The 19,830-nt window shown below is 44.1% G+C and overlaps 1 protein-coding gene across 7 annotated transcripts in view; it reads left to right on the plus strand.

The window, feature by feature from the left end:
• The window catches only part of ARNT (aryl hydrocarbon receptor nuclear translocator), a 2,399,029-nt gene that overhangs the window by 1,171,333 nt on the left and 1,207,866 nt on the right, over window positions 1-19,830 (plus strand). For all 7 annotated transcript variants that reach the window (XM_044080044.1, XM_044080045.1, XM_044080042.1 and 4 more), the window contains one exon: window positions 1,366-1,451. In XM_044080044.1, the coding sequence (XP_043935979.1) occupies window positions 1,366-1,451 (86 nt within the window). The remainder of the gene's footprint in view (window positions 1-1,365; window positions 1,452-19,830) is intronic.

The following is a 19,830-nucleotide window of genomic DNA, read 5'->3' on the forward strand; positions in this document are numbered from 1 at the left end:
CAAAAGGAAAAGGGAATCTTCTTCTAAGGAAAAGGATCTTTCTGGTGTAAAAGGCTTGGATTTATGTCTCTCAAATCCCGTCTACTTCTGCCTATCAGTTAGATATTGAAGATGCTGTTTCTCCTAACTCTCCAAGTGAGAAAATCTCTTTTGATGAGATTGTTTCTAAGGCAAGTAAAAGGTATATGCCCTTTTCCCCACTGTAATGTGACCCTGGAGTTAGTATATATAATTGGGGGGGGCATGGAAGGCACAATTCCCCCACATTGGGGGGTGGAGAGGGATGTAGCCCCCCACTTAGTTTGAGTACATATTGTCTTCTGGAGAGAGTTAGTCATTGGTGTCGCAGCTATGCATGTCTATTATTTAAAATGTATTGTTTTGAAGTTTTTGGTAAAATACAATATAAAACAAATAAGGTGCAGGGCTACACCCCCCCCAACTATATATACTAACTCCAGGATCGTACTTCAGTGGGGAAAATGGCATACAATTGCCTTACAGTACTCTACACAGTGCCATATATACTAAGTTCAGTTCAGTGAAATGAGTTTTCAGTAATATACGTTTTCAGCGATGTGGTCGGGGTGAAATGAGATTCAATGAAACAAAGTAGACCCGTACATAGTATTACACTTAAAAAATAAAAAATTACCATGGCCGGAAGTAATCACAGAGACAAAAAGGTACTTTAAGTGCAGTTGTCGTGATTTACACTGAGTGCTTCTTAGTATGTACATAGTATTATTTTTTTGTCCTGATTTACACTGAGTGCTTTAGTATGTACATAGTATTATTTTTTTCTTTCTTTCTCTTTGCTAAATTGAAACTGATCTACTACTGTTTGTATTTACTGGAACTTGTTACATGTCACTTTCTCTATGACTTATTTGTTATTGTTATTTACACTCTACTTGTATTGTTTTGCATGCCACCCAGGCTGAGCTTTGCAACTGTTTTTTTTTCCAGCAAACAAAATATAAATAAAAGAAAGTTAAACAAATATAAATGAATAGCTGCTCATAGCTTGCTTTTATTCATGTGTTGGGAGAGTCATGAGGTTGATTGGAGCTACCCACGTTTTCCTAATGATTGTTTGCTTGAACATTGACTTACTGGTTAGCAGTGAGAGATTGTCTGCTGATGAGAGCTATGTAGAAATCTGATGTTTGGTCTTCAAGGTATAGGTTCTTGAAAAATACTTGCTGTCGTAGAGGTATGTTTAAATATCTACTGTTACATGCATACCTTTGGTAACTGTAGCCTTTACCTTCACTGAATGGATGTAGAGTGAAATATGAAGAAACAATGCTTTCTCTGCAGAATGGTATTGTACATCTAGTTATTGTTGCTTTTTCCCCTTAGGAATGGTCTTGGTCCAGGGAAAGATGGAGAAATTCAATATGTTGTAGTCCATTGCACAGGCTATATTAAGGCTTGGCCTCCTGCAGGTAAATTTAGCAAATTGCCATAGATATATGTATTATGAAGAATGTTTAGAGTCCATGATTTGTAAAAGCACTACTTTGAAAAGTAATTGAAATGAATAAGGTTATCCTTGCTCTGTCTAGTAGGGCAGCTCTGTATGAAGTTTTATTTTAATGTTTAGCAGCAGTAGCCTGGTGTAACAGCAGTAGGTTAAAAAGAAAGTACAGTTTTGTACCTACCATAAATGTAGATGTCCGATAGACATGCAACTGCAGTCATAACATGTGGATTGTCCTGCCTCAGGCAGCCCTCGGTCGGCCGGATTCCAAAGTCTGGGTCCGACGTCGGCTGATGTCGCATTTCTCTCCGACGTCAGAGCGGCTGGAGTACATAAGCATCAGCCGACGCCATTTTCTTCAGTGTTTCTTGCCCCAGATGCCAGGTGCCCTCCAAGGAAGGCTGTAATCAAATTGGAAGACAAAAACAGGATTCCAAACAAATAAATGAGCAATAAAACAAATACACCATAACAGATATCCCCAGCTAAGAGAAACAGGGATAGTAGTGGACCCTAGGCATAGAGGGGTATGGAGGGTGGAATGACTGCAGTTGCATGTCTATCGGACATCTACATTTATGGTAGGTACAAAACTGTACTATGTCCTTCAAGAATGCAACTGCAGTCATAACATGTGGGTAGAATACCATAGCTTAGCTGAAGGAGGAATGCTCTAAGAAAAAGATGGTGTGGCAATCAAACCCTGCAGGACTGCCGAAGCAAAGCCTGCTCTGGATCTGGAGTATAGAGGGAGATTGTAGTGTTTGGAGAATGTATGCACGGAGCTCCATGTAGCAGCTTCTAGAATGTCCTTAGTAGGCACCCCTCTTAAGAATGCTGTAGAGGTGGCTGTAGCTCTGGTGGAATGTGGTCTGACATTGGCTGGAACAGCCTTTCCATGAAAGGAATAACAGAATCTGATGCAATGTCCAATCCATTTTGAAATAGTCTGTTTTGAAATTGCTTTTCCTTGGACTGCAGGGGTGTAAGCTACGAAAAGTTGTTCAGACTTCCTACTGGCCTTGGTTCTGTCCAGGTAGTAACGAAGTTGTCTGTGAATGTCCAAGGTATGCAACAGTCTTTCCCCCTTGTTCTCAGGATTGGGGAAGAAAGCAGGCAGATGAATTGCTTGATTTAAAGAAACCCTAGATATCACCTTTGGCATGAAAGTAGGGTTGGTCCTTAATGAAACCCTGTCTCTGTGAAAAATAATAAAGGGTGGTATTGCCATTAGGGCCTGTAGCTCTGAAACCCTTCTTGCTGATGTAATTGCCAACAGGAAAGCTGTTTTCCAAGAGAGAAATTGCAAGTCAACTGATGCTGCTGGCTCAAATGGAGGTAGAGTCAGTTTTTCTAGGACAAAATTGAGGTCCCAGGCTGGCACTGGGGCCTTTCTTGGTGGCTTAATGTTCTTGATTCCCCTGAGGAATTGCCTTAGTAAGGGGTGTGGAAAAACAGGAGGATCAGTGTTGTATCTAGCTGAAATAGCAGATGCATGTATCTTTATGGAGGAATATAAGAGGCCGTTCTTTAACATATCTGCCAAATATTCCAAGATGAGTGGGATGCTCAACAATGATGCATCATGTCCCTTGCTGGTATTCCAATTGCTGAATCTTTTCCACTTTGCTAAGTAAACCTTTCTGGTGGATGGTCTTCGAGCCTCTGTTAGTATCCGCTGAACTTCCTTGGAGAGAGAGAGGCTGAAGCTATTTATGGAATCTCCCAGGCTGTTAGCTGCAGTGTCTGTAGATTTGGATGCACTGTTTCGAAGTTGTGTTGAGTCAGAAGTAGAGGCCATTGGGGAAGGGCCCACCTCCTGGTGTGACATATGCTCCGTAGTAGTGGGTACCAGTGTTGTCTTGGCCAGTCCGGAGCTATTATGATTCTCTTGGGTCTCTCTGCCTTGATCTTTAGTAATACTGAGGTCATCAGTGGCAGAGGTGGGAATGCATAGATTGTTACTGAGTTCCAGTTGATTGAGAGGGCATCTGTTTTCCAAGCTTTTGGATGGTATGTCCTTGTGCAGAATTTTGGTAGAAGATGGTTGAGATGAGAGGCAAATAGGTCCACTTCTGGCTTGCCCCATGTCGAAGTGAGTTGTCTGAAGGCCTTCGGATGTAACCTCCACTCGTGTGGGTCTGTGAAATTCCTGCTTAGTCTGTCCGCCAACACATTGTCTTTTCCTGGAACAAACTGGGATTGTAACTGGATGTTTAGACTCAGTGATTTCTCCCAAAGATGCATTGTCAGTCTGCAAAGGAGGTAAGAGTGGGTGCCCCCTTGCTTGTTTATGTACCACATCACAGTGGTGTTGTCTGTCCGTATCAGTAAATGGCCTTGATGGAGTTGGTGTTGAAAAGCCTCGATGGCATGCATTACTGCCAGCATTTCCTTTTGGTTTATATGCAGATGTGTTTCCTTTGGAGACCATTGTCCTTGTATACACCTGCCTTCCATGTGTGCCCTCCATCCAAGGTCTGAGGCGTCTGTGGTCATGGTCTGTGTTATCTGTGGTTTTTTGAATGACATACCTGTGTTTGCCTGGCTCACCGAGGCCCAACATAGGAATTCCTTTTGTAGGCATGGAATGAGCGGTATGATTGTCTCCAAGTTGTTGCTGTGTTGAGACCAAATGCTTTTTAAGTACCATTGAAGCTTTCTCATGTGTAGTCTTGCTAATGGAACCAGGAGAATGCAAGATGCCATGTAACCCAGGGCCTGTAAAAATCTCCTTGCAGTCATCTGGGTGAGTTTTGCTAAACCTTTGAAGTAATGAGTTAACTTCTCTTGCTTGTCTTCTGTCAGGTACGCCATCTGAGAGGCTGTGTCTAGTTTGGCTCCTAAGAAAATTATTTGCTGGGATGGCTGCAGTCTTGACTTTTGGAAGTTGACTGTGTATCCCAGAGCTTGAAGTAATCGTATGACATAATCCAGTTTTTTTGTCAACATCAATTTGTCGTCCGCTTGTATGAGGCAGTCGCCCAGGTACGGGTAAATTTGTATCCCCTGAGCCTGCAATGAGCAATTACTGAAGCCAGGCATTTTGTGAATACTCTGGGCGCAGTAGATAAGCCAAATGGCAATGCTGAGAATTGATAATGCTCTGGTCCTGCAAGAAATCTGAGGTATCTTCTGCAGCTGTGTCTGATAGGGACATGCAGGTATGCCTCCTTGAGGTCCAGAGTAATCAGCCAAGACCCCTTGCCCAGCATGGGAAGGAGTTGCTGTAGAGTCAGCATTTTGAACTTTGGTACTATGAGAAAGGTGTTTAATGCGGACAAGTCCAGTATTGGTCTCCATTGAGATTCTTTTCTTGGAACAAGGAACAGTCTTGAGTAAAACCCCTGGTCTTGTTCTTGTTGTGGAACTCTTTCTATTGCTTTCATCTGAGTCAGCAGAGTGATTTGCTTGATAGCCTCTGCCCTCTGGTTTTGTGGTAGGTTTGGCATGCCTTGTTTTCTTGGTAAGGTATGAAAATGAAACCTGTACCCTCGGTCTATAATGTCCAAAATCCATATGTCCTTTGTCAGTCTGTGCCAATTTTCTGCAAACAGAGATAATTTCCCGCCCAAGGGAGCTTCTATTTGTTCCCTGGTAGGCGGTAGTAGAGGAAAGTCATTGAGATTGTGGTTGTGGAGCAGGTGAAACCCCTGCGTCACTTCTTTGGTTTCCTGGCTGCCATTGTTGTTCCCTGTAAGGGCCTCTGTATTGGCCTCTTCCTCGGCCATGTCTGTTCTTACCCCTTTGAAACTTTTCTGTATTAGGAAAGGACCAGTTTTTAGAAGGCCAATTCCTACTGAATCTGGGGGGTTGAACTTGTAAGAAATCTTTCACCGTCTGAACTGATTTTGCTTTCTCTTCGATGGTCTTTAACACATCCTTAGCATTTGCACCAAAAAGCTTGTTCTTTTCCAAAGGTGCATCCAGAAGTTTTGCTTTTACATGATCTGGTAGAGGTTGATCTTTTAACCAAGCATGTCTACGAATGACTGCCCCTGTCATAGCTGCCCTACATGAAGCTTCCAGTGCATCATATCCACACTGCAGGAAGTGATTGCTTACTTGCTGAGTGTTATGTACAGCTTCCTGCAAAGTCTTCCTGTCTAAAGGATCAGGAGTGGCTAAAGTTTTTTGTAAATCTTCTAAAAGGTAATCCTGATATTGCAACAGATGAAAAAGGCAATTTAAAGCTCTCATAGATAAGGTAGTGGATGTGTAAACCTTTTTACCCCATCTCTCTAATGACCTGGCCTCCCTATTGGAAGGCAATGGATTCTTAGAGGTGGAGGCTGAAACTCCTTTAGGCCCCTGTGAAATAGTTTCCAAATCAGCAGCATGGGCCCTGAATAAATGGGAATGAGTTTCTGGGACCCTGTAATACCTGTCTGGCTTGGCTGGAGCAGGAGGAAGAGAATCAGGGGTAGCACTAGAGTCAGAATAAAGATCATCCAGAACATCAAGTACAGGAGGAATAGCTAAGGGCCTATGCTGGGGCTTCTTAAGGAAAGTCCTCAGGCGTTTCCTAGAATCAGAATATTCCTGACCTTGCCACTTGAAATGTTCCCTCATGGTGTGCAGAACTTCCCCAAAGGAAATATCCTCAGGAGGGGAGGCCGAGGGGATTGAATCTTCTGCATCCGAGTCCTCATAGGTCTGGAAGAGCTCTTCCTGGCTATCAGAGTGGACAGAGCCCTCAGAGTCTTCATCTGAAGGAATAGGTTCAGAGGGTTCAACCCTGGGCCTTTTATCAGAAGGAGGCTGGGATCCTCTCTCAGGATGGGCCTGTGAACCTCTAATCATGGAAATTAAATCAGTAGCCATGGACAAAATTTGTGTCTTTGGAGTAGGCTGAGGTAAGGGTTTAGAAGTAATATGCTTTGTTTTGCTGGCTGCCTTAGCTCTAGTGTAGGCCTTAATAGACATGGCCATAGGAGGCCTGGCAGCTCCACGTGCAGGAGTGACCTTGTCTACAGCAATGGTCTCGGGCATTTCCTCGGTTTCGGTATCCGGAGGAAAATCGATAACTGGCGTCGGAGTGATGTCCGGAATCAGAGTCGTCGGTAATGCGGTGTCTTCGGTTCGGAGCGGTGGAGAGACCGTCTCAGAGGGAACCGGAGCACACGCGCTAGGTTTTGGCGTGGAGTCGGTGGTAGACGCGGGCCGAGGATGTCGGTCCCGGTCTTTTCGCTTTTTGGGAGTTTGCGATGTCGGAAGATCCGACGGCATGGTGTAAGCAAATTTATCGGCAAAAAAGTCTTCAGCGAACTCCGCCCGGCGCCTGAGAGTGCGCTTGTTGAAGCGAGCACAGGCTACACAGGCCGAGACGTCGTGGTCTGGGCCCAGGCAAGGAAGACAGTAAGAGTGGAAATCCTTATGAGGTATTTGTTTACCACAAGAAAGACAATTGTTAACTTTTTCAGTTATTTCTGACATCAGCTGAGGCAAGAAAAGGTCCCCAACGGGGTACTTAGCTTTTTTGATGACTTCGGTATCGAAGAATACAGGAGCTGACCGACCGGCACTTGCGAACTGCTTCTGTTTCGGGCACCGCGCGGCAAGAAAGACTGAAGAAAATGGCGTCGGCTGATGCTTATGTACTCCAGCCGCTCTGACATCGGAGAGAAATGCGACATCAGCCGACGTCGGACCCAGACTTTGGAATCCGGCCGACCGAGGGCTGCCTGAGGCAGGACAACCCACATGTTATGACTGCAGTTGCATTCTTGAAGGACATCAGCTGAGTACTGTTAGATGTGCTACTTACCCATTACAGCTTCTCAATAGTGGGCAGCTATATATTCCATTTTAACATGTTTCAGAGGTAAGAGGCATGGGGATTTGCTTGGATGTCCTTCCATATTATATAACCTAAGGGATCTTCTGCCAAAGATAGTCTGACGTCCAGCCGGTATATCAAAGCATTTAATACTTATAGGAGCTATATGTCACATGCGTGCTCCTCCATGCAAGGTGTAGGGCATAAAGGTAAGTTACAGATGCACACACTCAACTTCTTTGCCACCAGTCTGAATGCCATCATTGAACATCTGTCTGAATGTTCTTCTGCTATGCTGGTTAACAAGCCACATTTCAGATATGTGCTCCATTGGGGGTGGTTCTTATCTTTCTTTTTTCATTAGTGCTGTTGGGTTCATGTCATCCAGAAAGGGAAAATGTTAGTGTGGGAGGCAGATTCTCCATAAAGACCATCATGACCAGTGCCTTTTCTGTTTGAGTACTTCCTGTGATCGTATGCAGTGATGTTCTTTGTGTTTCACTGTTGCAGTCATCACACTTGGGTTATCTGCCTGCAGGTAGCCCTCAGTCAGCCCGAATACCAGAGACTTAGTATTCCTGCGTCGGTTGCTGTTGCTCTGGGACTGACATCAATTTGTCAATGGTATAAAAACAGGCAGCCGATGCCATTACATCAGTCTTTCTTGCCGAGGAGCCCGAAGCAGAAGCAGTTTGCACGAGTGTCGATCAGCCGCTACCTGAGTTTTCGTTTCCGAATTGAATCATCCTGAAGGCTTCTAAAGCTAAGTACCCCATTGGGGATACTTTTTTCTTGCTCTAACCGATGTCAGAAAAAGTTAACAATTGTCTTACCTGTGTAAAGCAAATACCACACAGAGATTTCCATTCTTACTGCGTCACCTTTTTAGGCCCAGACCGCAACGTTCCTCACTGTCGGTTCTGTGCTTTGTTCAACGCCTGAACTATTTGTCATCGGGCCCTTATTGTCACTAAATACTTTCTCTCTTGATCTTCACATTCCAAAATGGCTTCGGTAAGCCATCCGACTACCGATCTTCCAAAAAAAGTAAGGATAAAGAGAGAGACAGACCGCACAGGTCCAAAACTGCTGACAACACTTCCGTTAAGCTACTCGCCAGTTCGCCGGTACTCAGTGAGGTGCTTTCACAGCCCCTGATGCCCACTTCAGTGGATTCGCAGGCTGCTACCGAGACCTGTTCGGAGTGTGATATGCCGCAAGACTCTTTTTTGACTATGGAACCTGCGGATGTCTCTACCTTGGATGGATCCGGAGCCACTGTGCAGGCACCGGCTTCTGAGGAAGTGATTCGGAATACCAATATTCGACACAAACCAACGACTTCTTTTGCGTCTTCAGTTCTGTCTAAAACTACCAAGTTTCTAAGGCCAAGAGTATGCCTAAAACAATGATGACCAAAACTCAAGCAACTGCTTCCTTGTCACAACATCAAATGCTTAAAATGGCAGACCACCTGAGTACGCTGATTAGGGGAAGCCAGCCTTCCCCTGCTAAGAGAAAAAGAAACTTGTCCCCTGCAGCTTTAACAGACCAAGAGTCCAACTCTGAGGTTTCTGAATATGAAGTCATGCCTTTATCTGCTTATGAGGATTCAGATGCAGAGGAATCCATTCCCTCTGCTTCTCCTCCAGAGGATGTTTCTTTTGGTGAAACCCTACATACTTTAAGAGAGCATTTCCACTGGGAATGCAAAGACTATCCTCAGTCCAAAAAGAGACCAGAGAATTTTTAGATTTGCTACAACATAGACCCTTAGCAATACCCCCAGTTCTGGATGTTGTGGATGATGTCTTTATGGAATCCAGTCTAACTCCTGATACTTTACCCCCAGCTCCTAGAGTCATCTCCCAGGGGCTTAAAGGTATAAAAGCAACTACAGCTAAGAATCCCACCCCTTTGGACAGAGATGCCAGAGCTTTAGACGGATGGGGTAAAAAAGTATACACCTCTGCAACTCTCGCCATTAGGGCATTGAATTGCCAGTTTCACATGCTGAAGTACCAGCAAAATGTTATGGAACTTATTAAGCAAAAATTAGCTACCTTTACAGACTGTGCAGAAAATAAAGAACTACAAGAGCTTATGCATTCTGCAAGCCAAGTTAGCAGGCATACTTTGCAATGTGGCTTTGACACCCTAGAAGCATCTTGCAGGGCAGCAGTTACTGGTTCTGTACTTAGAAGGCATGCTTGGCTTAAGGAGCAGACCTTGCCAAATCATGTCAAATCAAAATTACTAGACGCTCCTTTGAACAAGGACAATCTGTTTGGCACCAAAGCAGAAGTGGTTCTTAAAAAGATGGAAGAAAAAGATAAATCTATGCAGACAGTCAAAGATTTCTTGCAAGTACAGCCTCCTAGATTCAGTAGGCATTGCTCGTCGAAGCATTGGTCCTTTCCATCCCCCTCAAGGCCATCCCAAACTAGACCCAGGGGAAACAGACCCCCAGACTACAGTCTCAGGGTATGCAGAGACCTAAACAATGGAATGCCTCCACTTCAAAAACATGGAGTGCTAAGCCACCCCCTTACGGAAAGAATTCACAATGACTTCTCAACTCCACTCCTCACCACTACCCAGCTGCTCTTGCCCCTAGGAGGAAAACTTGCCCATCAGGCAAAAAAAATGGACTTCCATCACCAAAGACCGATGGGTCCTCAACATTGTATCCCAGGGGTACAAATTTTACTTCCACTCACTGCCACCCCCAAAATGGTTCCCAGATCTTCCTGTAAACCAGTGGGCAGAGGCACAAAACCAAGTTCAATCCCTGCTCTCCATAAGGGCAATTCAACCTGTACCCACAGAGCAGATAGGTCAAAGGTTCTATTCCAGACTTTTCCCGGTATCCAGAAAAGAGGGCACTTGGCGCCCATTCCTAGATCTTTCCATTCTAAACACCTTCCTGGTGGTACCAAAATTCAAAATGCTCACCTTTCAGCAGCTTCTTTCTATGCTGGCCAAAGATGCCTGGTAAGCCACCCTAGACCTAAAAGAAGCCTATCTGCACATTCCTGTCAGGGACTCATGCAGGAAATACCTACGCTTCAGGGGAGGATCTATGCATTATCAGTTCTCTGCACTTCATCAAACAGTTCCTGAGAGGGGCAGACAAATTAAGGCCACCAAAGAGAGCACCCACCCCTGCTTGGGACCTTAACTTTATACTAGAAAAGCTCATGCTACCCCCTTTGAGCCTGCAGAGTTAAAATTCCTCTCTTGGAAAACAGCCTTGCTTCTGGCCATCACTTCAGCTAGAGGAATGTCTGAGCTACAAGCACTTATGGGTGTGGAACCCTTCATTATTTTTCATGCTGACAGGGTCTCCCTCAGGACTAATCCTTCCTTTATGCCTAAAGTGGTGTCAATCTATCCATTTGCCAAGCTTCTTCCCTAATCCTCAAAATAATGGGGAAAGGATCCTGCACTCCTTGGACGTACACAGACAGCTCAGATTCTACCTGGATAGGACTACGCCCTTCAGAAAATCTGACCAGTTACTACTCAGTTTTGCACCAGGGACAGAGGGCAAGGCCATTTCTAAACAGACAGTTGCCAAATGGATAGCACACTGTATCCATTTCTGCTACAAACACCATGGGAAACCAACCACTCAGGGGGTCAGAACACATTCCACTAGGGAAACCTCTATCTCAACAACATTCCTCAGGGGAGTCCCTACCAGGGACATTCTGGAAGCTGCTACCTGGAGTTTTGTACACACACATTCACCAAGCATTACCACATGCCTATCTTTTCCAAATCCAGGGTGGGATGTTTTTCGTGTTTCACTGTTGCAGTCATTACATTTGGGTTATCTGCTTGCAGGTAGCCCTCAGTCGGACTGATTAACAAAGTCTTGGGTCCTGCGTCAGTTGCTGTCCCTTCTTCCATCACATCAGGTCATCAGGGGTATAAAACATGCAGCCGCTGCCATTACATCAGTCTTTCTTGCCATGCGGTGCCCGAAGCAGAAGCAGTTCGCAAGTGCCAGTCGGCCAACTCCTGAATTTTTCGTTTTCGAGTTTCAGAACCGAAGTCTTCAACTAAAGCTAAATACCCCATTGGGGAAACTTTTTCTTGCTCCTTACCGATGTCAGTAAAAGTTAATAATTGCATTACTTGTGGAAAGCAAATACCTCATAAAGATTTTCATTCATACTGTATTCCTTACCTAGGCCCTGACCACGATGTACCTTGCCGTCGGTTTTGTTCTTTATTTAATCAGCACACTATCTGTTTTCTGTATATTTTTGCCACTAAATATTTCGGTTCTCGGTTTAATTAAACAGAAATGTCATCGGTTAGCCATCCGACTACCGGGATTCCGAAAAAAAAATGCAAAGATAAAGACAGAGACAGGCCGCCGAGGTCCAAAGCTGCCGACGACGCTTCTCCTAAGCCAGTCGCCAGTTCGCTGGTACTCAGTGAGGCACTTTCGCATCCCCTGATACTCGCTACTTCTGATTCGCAGGCCTCTACTGAGACCCATTCGGAGTCCGGTATGCCGCAAGATGCTTCAACTATGGAACCCATGGATGTCTCTATCTTGGATAGGTCTGGAGCCGCTGTGCAGGCACCTGCTTCTGAGGGTGTATTCAGGCCTATGGACTTGCATATTAAATCAACGCCTCCTTCATTACTTAGGCCTAAATCTCGATCCATGTCTAAATAAACGATGCCCAGGCCACATGCTCAGGCCTCTATGCCTAAAAAACAAATGATAAGAATGGCTGAAGATCTAATAACTCTAATCAGGGGTAGCCAACCCCACCCCCTTCTAAGAGGCCTAGGACTGATGTTGATTATGAATCTTCTAATCAGGATTCTGTTTTTTTCTGACTGTTCTGATGATTTGGATTTGCCCTTACCTACTTATGAGGATTCTGATGCAGACGACTCTCTTCCCTCTGCTTCCCCTCCTGAAGATTTTTCTTTTGGGGAAACCTTACATACTCTAAGGGAGCATTTCCACAGGGAAAGCCAGGATTTTTCTGATTCAAAAGAGGGATTTCTTCTCCTACCTCAGCATAGGCCTTTAGCTAATGTTCTTCGTGTTTCACTGTTGCAGTCATTACATTTGGGTAATCCTGCTGGCAGGTTGCCCTCAGCTGGCCTGAATTCCAAAGTCTTGGGTCCTGCATCGGCTGCTGTCGCCCCTTCCCTGACGTCAGGGATATAAAAGAAGTAGCCGACGCCATTTTCTTCAGTCTTTCTTACTGCGCGGTGCCCGAAGCAGAAGCAGTTCGCAAGTGCCGATCGGCCGACTCCTGAAATGTTCGTGTTTGAGTTTCAGATCCGAAGTCTTCAATAAAGCTAAGTACCCCATTGGGGAAACTTTTTTCTTGTTCCAGACCGATGTCAGAAAGAGTTAATTGTATTTCTCGTGGTAAGCAAATACCTCATAAGGATTTTCATTCTTACTGTATTCCTTGCCTAGGCCCTGATCACAACGTTACTGGTTGTCGGTTTTGTGCTAGATTTAACCAATGCACTATTAAGCACCAGTATGAGTTTGCTTTAAACTTTTTTGGACACCAGTTTAATTATCCTGAAATGTCGTCGGATAGCCATCTGACTACTGGAGTTTACAAAAAAGTTTACAAAAAACGCAAAGAAAAGGGTAGAGAAAAACAACCGAGGCCCAAAACTGATGAAGCTTCTCCTAAGCCAGTCTCCGGTTTGCCGGTTCTCAGTAAGGTGCTTTCGCAGCCCCTGATGCCCGCTACATTAGAGTTGCAGGCCGCTACCGACTCCCACATGGAGTCGGCCATGCCGCTGGATACTCAAGTTATTGGAGCCTCGGACGCTAATCCCTCAGATGGGTCCGGAGCCACTGAGCAGGTACCGGCTTCTGAGGGTGTATTCAAACCTAAACATCTTTACATTAAAACATCTTCAGCTTCAAAGACAAAGACTAAAGCACCTTCTAAAGCAAGGAAAGAAACTCAAGAGCCATGTGGACAGGCCTCTATGGCCAAAAAACAGATGTTCAAGATGGCCGAAGACTTGATTACCTTGATCAGGGGTGGTTCCCATCCCCCTCCTGATAAAGAGGCCTAGGCAAGACACTGACTATGAATCTTCAGATTAGGTTTCTATTTCTTCTGATTTCTCTTCTGATCAGGGATATTCTCTTCCCCCCTATGAGGATTCTGATGCTGAAGAATCTATACCTTCAGCATCTCCTCCTGAGGACTATTCCTTTGGGGAAACCTTGCATACCATGAGGGAGCATTTCCACTGGGAGAGCCAAGATTTTTCAGAATCTAAAAAGAGGCTCAGGGATTTTCTTTTACTACCTCAGCACAGGCATCTAGCCATTCCACCAGTGTTAGACATTGTAGATGATGTGTTTTCGGAGTCTAGTCTGACCCCTGACTCCTTACTCCCAGCCCCTGTCAAGCCTGATAGATATTACAGGGTTCCTGACTCACACAAATTTCTTTTTAAAAACCCTGCTGCTGACCCAGAAACTATTTCACAGGGTCCAAAGGGAGTTATGGCTTCCGTGGCAAAAAACCCAACCCCCTCTGACAGCGATTCAATGGCACTGGATAGATGGGAAAAAAGGTTTACACATATGCAACTTTGGCTGTAAGGGCCATACACTGTCAATTTCATATGCTTAAGTATTAGCAACATGTCATGGGATTGCTTAAACAGAAAATGTTAAATTCTGAATGTGCAGAAAACAAGGAAATGCAGGATTTATTGTATGCAGCAGAACAAGTTGGAAAACATACTTTGCAATGTGGTTTTGATTCTTTGGAGGCCTCCTGCAGGGCCACAGCTACGGGTTCTGTAATTAGGAGGCATGCTTGGTTAAAGGAACAAAATCTGCCTGATGTTAAAGTTAAATTACTAGATGCACCTTTACAGCATGATACTTTGTGTGGTGTTAAGGCAGAAGAGGTGTTGAAGAAAATGGAGGACAAAGCTACATCTATGCAAACTGTCAAAGATTTTTTACAAGTACAGCCACCTAGGTTTAGTAGACACTGGCCTACAAAAAAATTGGTCCTTTCCGGTATCAGACAGATCTCAAAGGGGCAGACCCAGACGCCCTAGGGGCAGATCCCAGGTGCAAGGTTCTTACAGGCCCAAGCAATGGGGTGCTTCTACCTCCAAAGCTAGAGAAGACATATCACAAACATACAGAAAACAGTCTCAATGACTTCCCCCTGCCAGCACCAAGCACTTATTTTCTGGCAGCACCTTAGGGGGAAAATTAGCACTTTTTGCTCAAAATTGGCACATCATAACCCAGGACAAGTGGGTTCTAAACATAGTGTCACAAGGCTACAAGTTCCATTTCCATACTCTGCCAAAGGCAAACGACTGGCCAGATCTGCCAAAAAATCAATGGGCAGAGGCACAAAAACAAGTCTCATCCCAAATGGACATGGGGGACATTCAACAAGTACCAGAGCAAGAGCAGGGACAAGGTTTATGCTCAAGACTGTTCTTGGTACCCAGAAAGGGCAAGGCCTGGAAGCTGATACTGGACCTATCTATTCTGAACACTTTCCTGGATGTTCCAAAATTCAAAATGTTGACTTTGCAGCAGCTTCTGCCCATGCTGGGCAAGAATGCTTGGCTTGTGACTTTAGACCTAAAAGAGGCATACCTGCATGTTCCAGTCAGGCAACCATGCAGAAGATACTTTAGGCAGGTTCAATGCATTACCAATTCTCTGCACTGCCCTTTGGCTTATCTACTGCGCCCAGGGTCTTTGCAAAGTGCTTGGCACCAGTAATTGCATTCTGCTGACAAAGAGAAATACAAATATATCCTTACTTGGACGACCTTCTCATTCAAGCAGAGAACAAGGACATTCGTCTTCAACATCTGGCGTTCGTGAAAAGACTTCTAACATGCCTAGGGTACACAGTCAACAAAAAGAAATCAAAACTAGTACCCTCACAAGAGATTACAGTCCTGGGTGCAAGCTTGAATACAATTGCCCAGATGGCTTATCTCACGCCAGACAAACAAAGGCAACTGACTACCTATTTCAACATGTTGGCAACAAAGACCCAGTTATCTGCAAAAAAATTCTGCAGGCTTTGGGCTTCATGGCATCCTGCATCCTACTAATTCCATATGCAAGACTGCATGTGAGGAAACTTCAGTGGTACCTAAAAAGTGTTTGGACTCAACATTGCCACAGCCTGGAAACAGTTATTACTCTCATTCCCTGCCTGCAACAGGAGTTTCGATGGTGGGCAAAGGCTTGTCACCAGAACAAGGGACAACCATTCACATTACCTCCAGCCAGGCAGACACTAACAACGGATGCATCAGACTATGCCTGGGGAGTCCACATGGCAGGAAGATGCATTCAGGGCACATGGTCCTCAAACCAAATGCATCTACATATCAATCAAAAAGAGATGTTAGCTGTTCAAAATGCCCTGACAGCCTTCAAGGACCTACTTCATCCAGGACTACTACTGATAAAGACAGACAACACCACGGTCATGTGGTATATAAACAAGCAAGGGGGCACACATTCCTACACCCTTTGCAGACTAGCCATGACCTTGTGGGACACAGCTTTGACTTACCAAGTACATCTGCAGGCACAATTCCTGCCAGGAAAGGAGAATACTCTGGCAGATGAACTAAGCAGAAACCTCATGGATCCCCACGAGTGGAAGCTGGATCCACAAGTCTTCAGCATGATAACAAGGAAATGGGGATGCCTGGGCATAGATCTATTTGCCTCCCCTCTCAACTATCAACTAAAAAGATTCTGCACAAGGACTTATCACAGACAAGCATGGAAAGTGGACGCCCTATCTTTCAGCTGGAAAAAACAGTATATGCCTTTCCTCCACTGCCTCTCCTCCCCAAGGTGCTTTTAAAGGTCAGACAGGAAAAGCCAAAGATGATACTGATTGCCCCAGACTGGCCACGCCAATACTGGTATCCAATACTAAGGAACTTATCTCTATACCCAGCTTGGACCTTACCTCAAATACCTCGACTACTGTCCCAGCAAAGCAGTCAGATCATGCACAGCCAACTCAGGACATTAAACTTGGCAGCATGGCGGATAATGTAGTCATACAAAAAACACCTCTCAGTAAAGCTGTGATGGATGTCATTCTGGAAGCCAGAAGGCCTAGTACTCGAAAGTCTTATGCTGGAAAATGGAAGAGATTCTGTGCCTGGAACCAGGCACAAGGAACTGATACAGCGGTACCAAATATTACTCAGATTTTGCAATACTTAACTGAGATGCTGGACAAAGGCCTATCCTTTTCATCAATTAAAATTCATGCCTCTGCCATTTCAGCTCATTACAATACAGAGCCACCACTTTTTTCTCATCCTTTATTAAGGCAGTACCTCAGAGAAGCCAAAAATTTAAGGCCCCTAAGGAGACTACCAATACCTGCATGGGACCTCAACTATGTCTTGGAAAAGCTCACCCTACCTCCTTTTGAGCCAGTGGCTACTGCTGACATGAAGTTTTTATCTTGGAAAACAGCGCTGCTCTTAGCAATTACTTCTGCAAGATGAGTTTCAGAGCTGCAGGTGCTCATGGCTGTGGAACCTTTCATCATTTTTCATCCAGACAGGGTCTCCCTGAGGACAAACCCAACATTTATGCCTAAAGTAGTGCCCAGTGTGGCACTTAACCAAGGCATCCATCTGCCTACTTTTTACCCAAATCCACAATTTTCAGGCTTGTTGGCTGTTGGTGAAGCACCCTCCAAGAGGAAAAAACGCTGAGAGAAGAAGGGAGCCACTTTTGAGATTTTAAGTATTTTTTCTCTGTTTATTTGCTAAGTTTTTCTGCATAGCTGCCTAGCTTGAGCATTTTCTGGCTTGTTAAACTTGATTTCTGTATTAGTAGCTGTATTTAGAGCACAACCAAAAGCTGTTTGCTGAATTTCCTGTTTGCACTTAATTTTAAATCGTTTTTTTCTTAAAACTTGCATATTATCTGTCCTTGACCTAGCACTCTTGTGTGGGGTCATTTACTGCACTGTTATAACTTGATATTACTTGTGAACCTCTGCTATCTCTGTAAAAAACAAAAACAAAAAAAAAATCTTGCTTTTTCCCACTTTTCTGAGAGTTAAAAAAGTTCAGTTACAGGCTTGCTGTTCCTGAACTGTTTGAAAGTTTCTGTGAGGCCATTTTTGCTTGGGCTGAAGGAGGGTCTCTGTGTTCATCAGTGGCAGTGACTAACATTGAGCAGCTTCCTGCCCCGTAGAGGTGGTTACTGACTTGAAACTGTAGTTTTATTGGCCACTAGGGTCATTTCCATAACTCCTTCATCTTCCTCTCTTAAAACCTAGTTGCCTCGTGGTTTGAGCGTCTTTTCAGGCTTGTTGGCTGTTGGTGAAGCACCCTCCAAGAGGAAAAACGCTGAGAGAAGAAGGGAGCCACTTTTGAGATTTTAAGTATTTTTCTCTGTTTATTTGCTAAGTTTTTCTGCATAGCTGCCTAGCTTGAGCATTTTCTGGCTTGTTAAACTTGATTTCTGTATTAGTAGCTGTATTTAGAGCACAACCAAAAGCTGTTTGCTGAATTTCCTGTTTGCACTTAATTTTAAATTGTTTTTTCTTAAAACTTGCATATTATCTGTCCTTGACCTAGCACTCTTGTGTGGGGTCATTTACTGCACTGTTATAACTTGATATTACTTGTGAACCTCTGCTATCTCTGTAAAAAACAAAAACAAAAAAAATCTTGCTTTTGTCCCACTTTTCTGAGAGTTACAAAAGTTCAGTTACAGGCTTGCTGTTCCTGAACTGTTTGAAAGTTTCTGTGAGGCCATTTTTGCTTGGGCTGAAGGAGGGTCTCTGTGTTCATCAGTGGCAGTGACTAACATTGAGCAGCTTCCCTGCCCCCATAGAGGTGGTTACTGACTTGAAACTGTAGTTTTATTGGCCACTAGGGTCATTTCCATAACTCCTTCATCTTCCTCTCTTAAAACCTAGTTGCCTCGTGGTTTGAGCGCCTTTTCAGGCTTGTTGGCTGTTGGTGAAGCACCTCCAAGAGGAAAAACGCTGAGAGAAGAACGGAGCCACTTTTGAGATTTTAAGTATTTTTTCTCTGTTTATTTGCTAAGTTTTTCTGCATAGCTGCCTAGCTTGAGCATTTTCTGGCTTGTTAAACTTGATTTCTGTATTAGTAGCTGTATTTAGAGCACAACCAAAAGCTGTTTGCTGAATTTCCTGTTTGCACTTAATTTTAAATCGTTTTTTTCTTAAAACTTGCATATTATCTGTCCTTGACCTAGCACTCTTGTGTGGGGTCATTTACTGCACTGTTATAACTTGATATTACTTGTGAACCTCTGCTATCTCTGTAAAAAAAACAAAACAAAAAAAATCTTGCTTTTTTCCCACTTTTCTGAGAGTTAAAAAAGTTCAGTTACAGGCTTGCTGTTCCTGAACTGTTTGAAAGTTTCTGTGAGGCCATTTTGCTTGGGCTGAAGGAGGGTCTCTGTGTTCATCAGTGGCAGTGACTAACATTGAGCAGCTTCCTGCCCCGTAGAGGTGGTTACTGACTTGAAACTGTAGTTTTATTGGCCACTAGGGGTCATTTCCATAACTCCTTCATCTTCCTCTCTTAAAACCTAGTTGCCTCGTGGTTTGAGCGTCTTTTCAGGCTTGTTGGCTGTTGGTGAAGCACCCTCCAAGAGGAAAAACGCTGAGAGAAGAAGGAGCCACTTTTGAGATTTTAAGTATTTTTCTCTGTTTATTTGCTAAGTTTTTCTGCATAGCTGCCTAGCTTGAGCATTTTCTGGCTTGTTAAACTTGATTTCTGTATTAGTAGCTGTATTTAGAGCACAACCAAAAGCTGTTTGCTGAATTTCCTGTTTGCACTTAATTTTAAATCGTTTTTTTTCTTAAAACTTGCATATTATCTGTCCTTGACCTAGCACTCTTGTGTGGGGTCATTTACTGCACTGTTATAACTTGATATTACTTGTGAACCTCTGCTATCTCTGTAAAAACAAAAACAAAAAAAAAATCTTGCTTTTTCCCACTTTTCTGAGAGTTAAAAAGTTCAGTTACAGGCTTGCTGTTCCTGAACTGTTTGAAAGTTTCTGTGAGGCCATTTTTGCTTGGGCTGAAGGAGGGTCTCTGTGTTCATCAGTGGCAGTGACTAACATTGAGCAGCTTCCCTGCCCCCGAGAGGTGGTTACTGACTTGAAACTGTAGTTTTATTGGCCACTAGGGGTCATTTCCATAACTCCTTCATTTGTCCTCAGAGGAGTGGTTTAAGGCAGTAACTTGTAGTTTATTGGCCATTTTGGGTCATTTCCTGTCTTTTCCAGCCCCCTGCTATAAAGCACGCTTTAGCGCGCATTAGCGATTTAGCCCGATTTAGCTGAGTTGCTACCGTTGCACACTAGGGCAGCTGGTTAAGCAGGTTTAAACTATTCGGGCTACCTAAAGTCCACTCTTCAAATTTTCCTATAAAACTACCTTCCTCGAACTATACTACTGATCTAATCAGCGTATCCTATAATTAAAAAGATCATCTCTACTTGACTCCAAGTAGACTATTCTCT

Source organism: Protopterus annectens, chromosome 8.part0, assembly GCF_019279795.1.
Source record: "Protopterus annectens isolate FY-2018-M chromosome 8.part0, PAN1.0, whole genome shotgun sequence".
Lineage (NCBI taxonomy): Eukaryota > Metazoa > Chordata > Ceratodontiformes > Protopteridae > Protopterus > Protopterus annectens.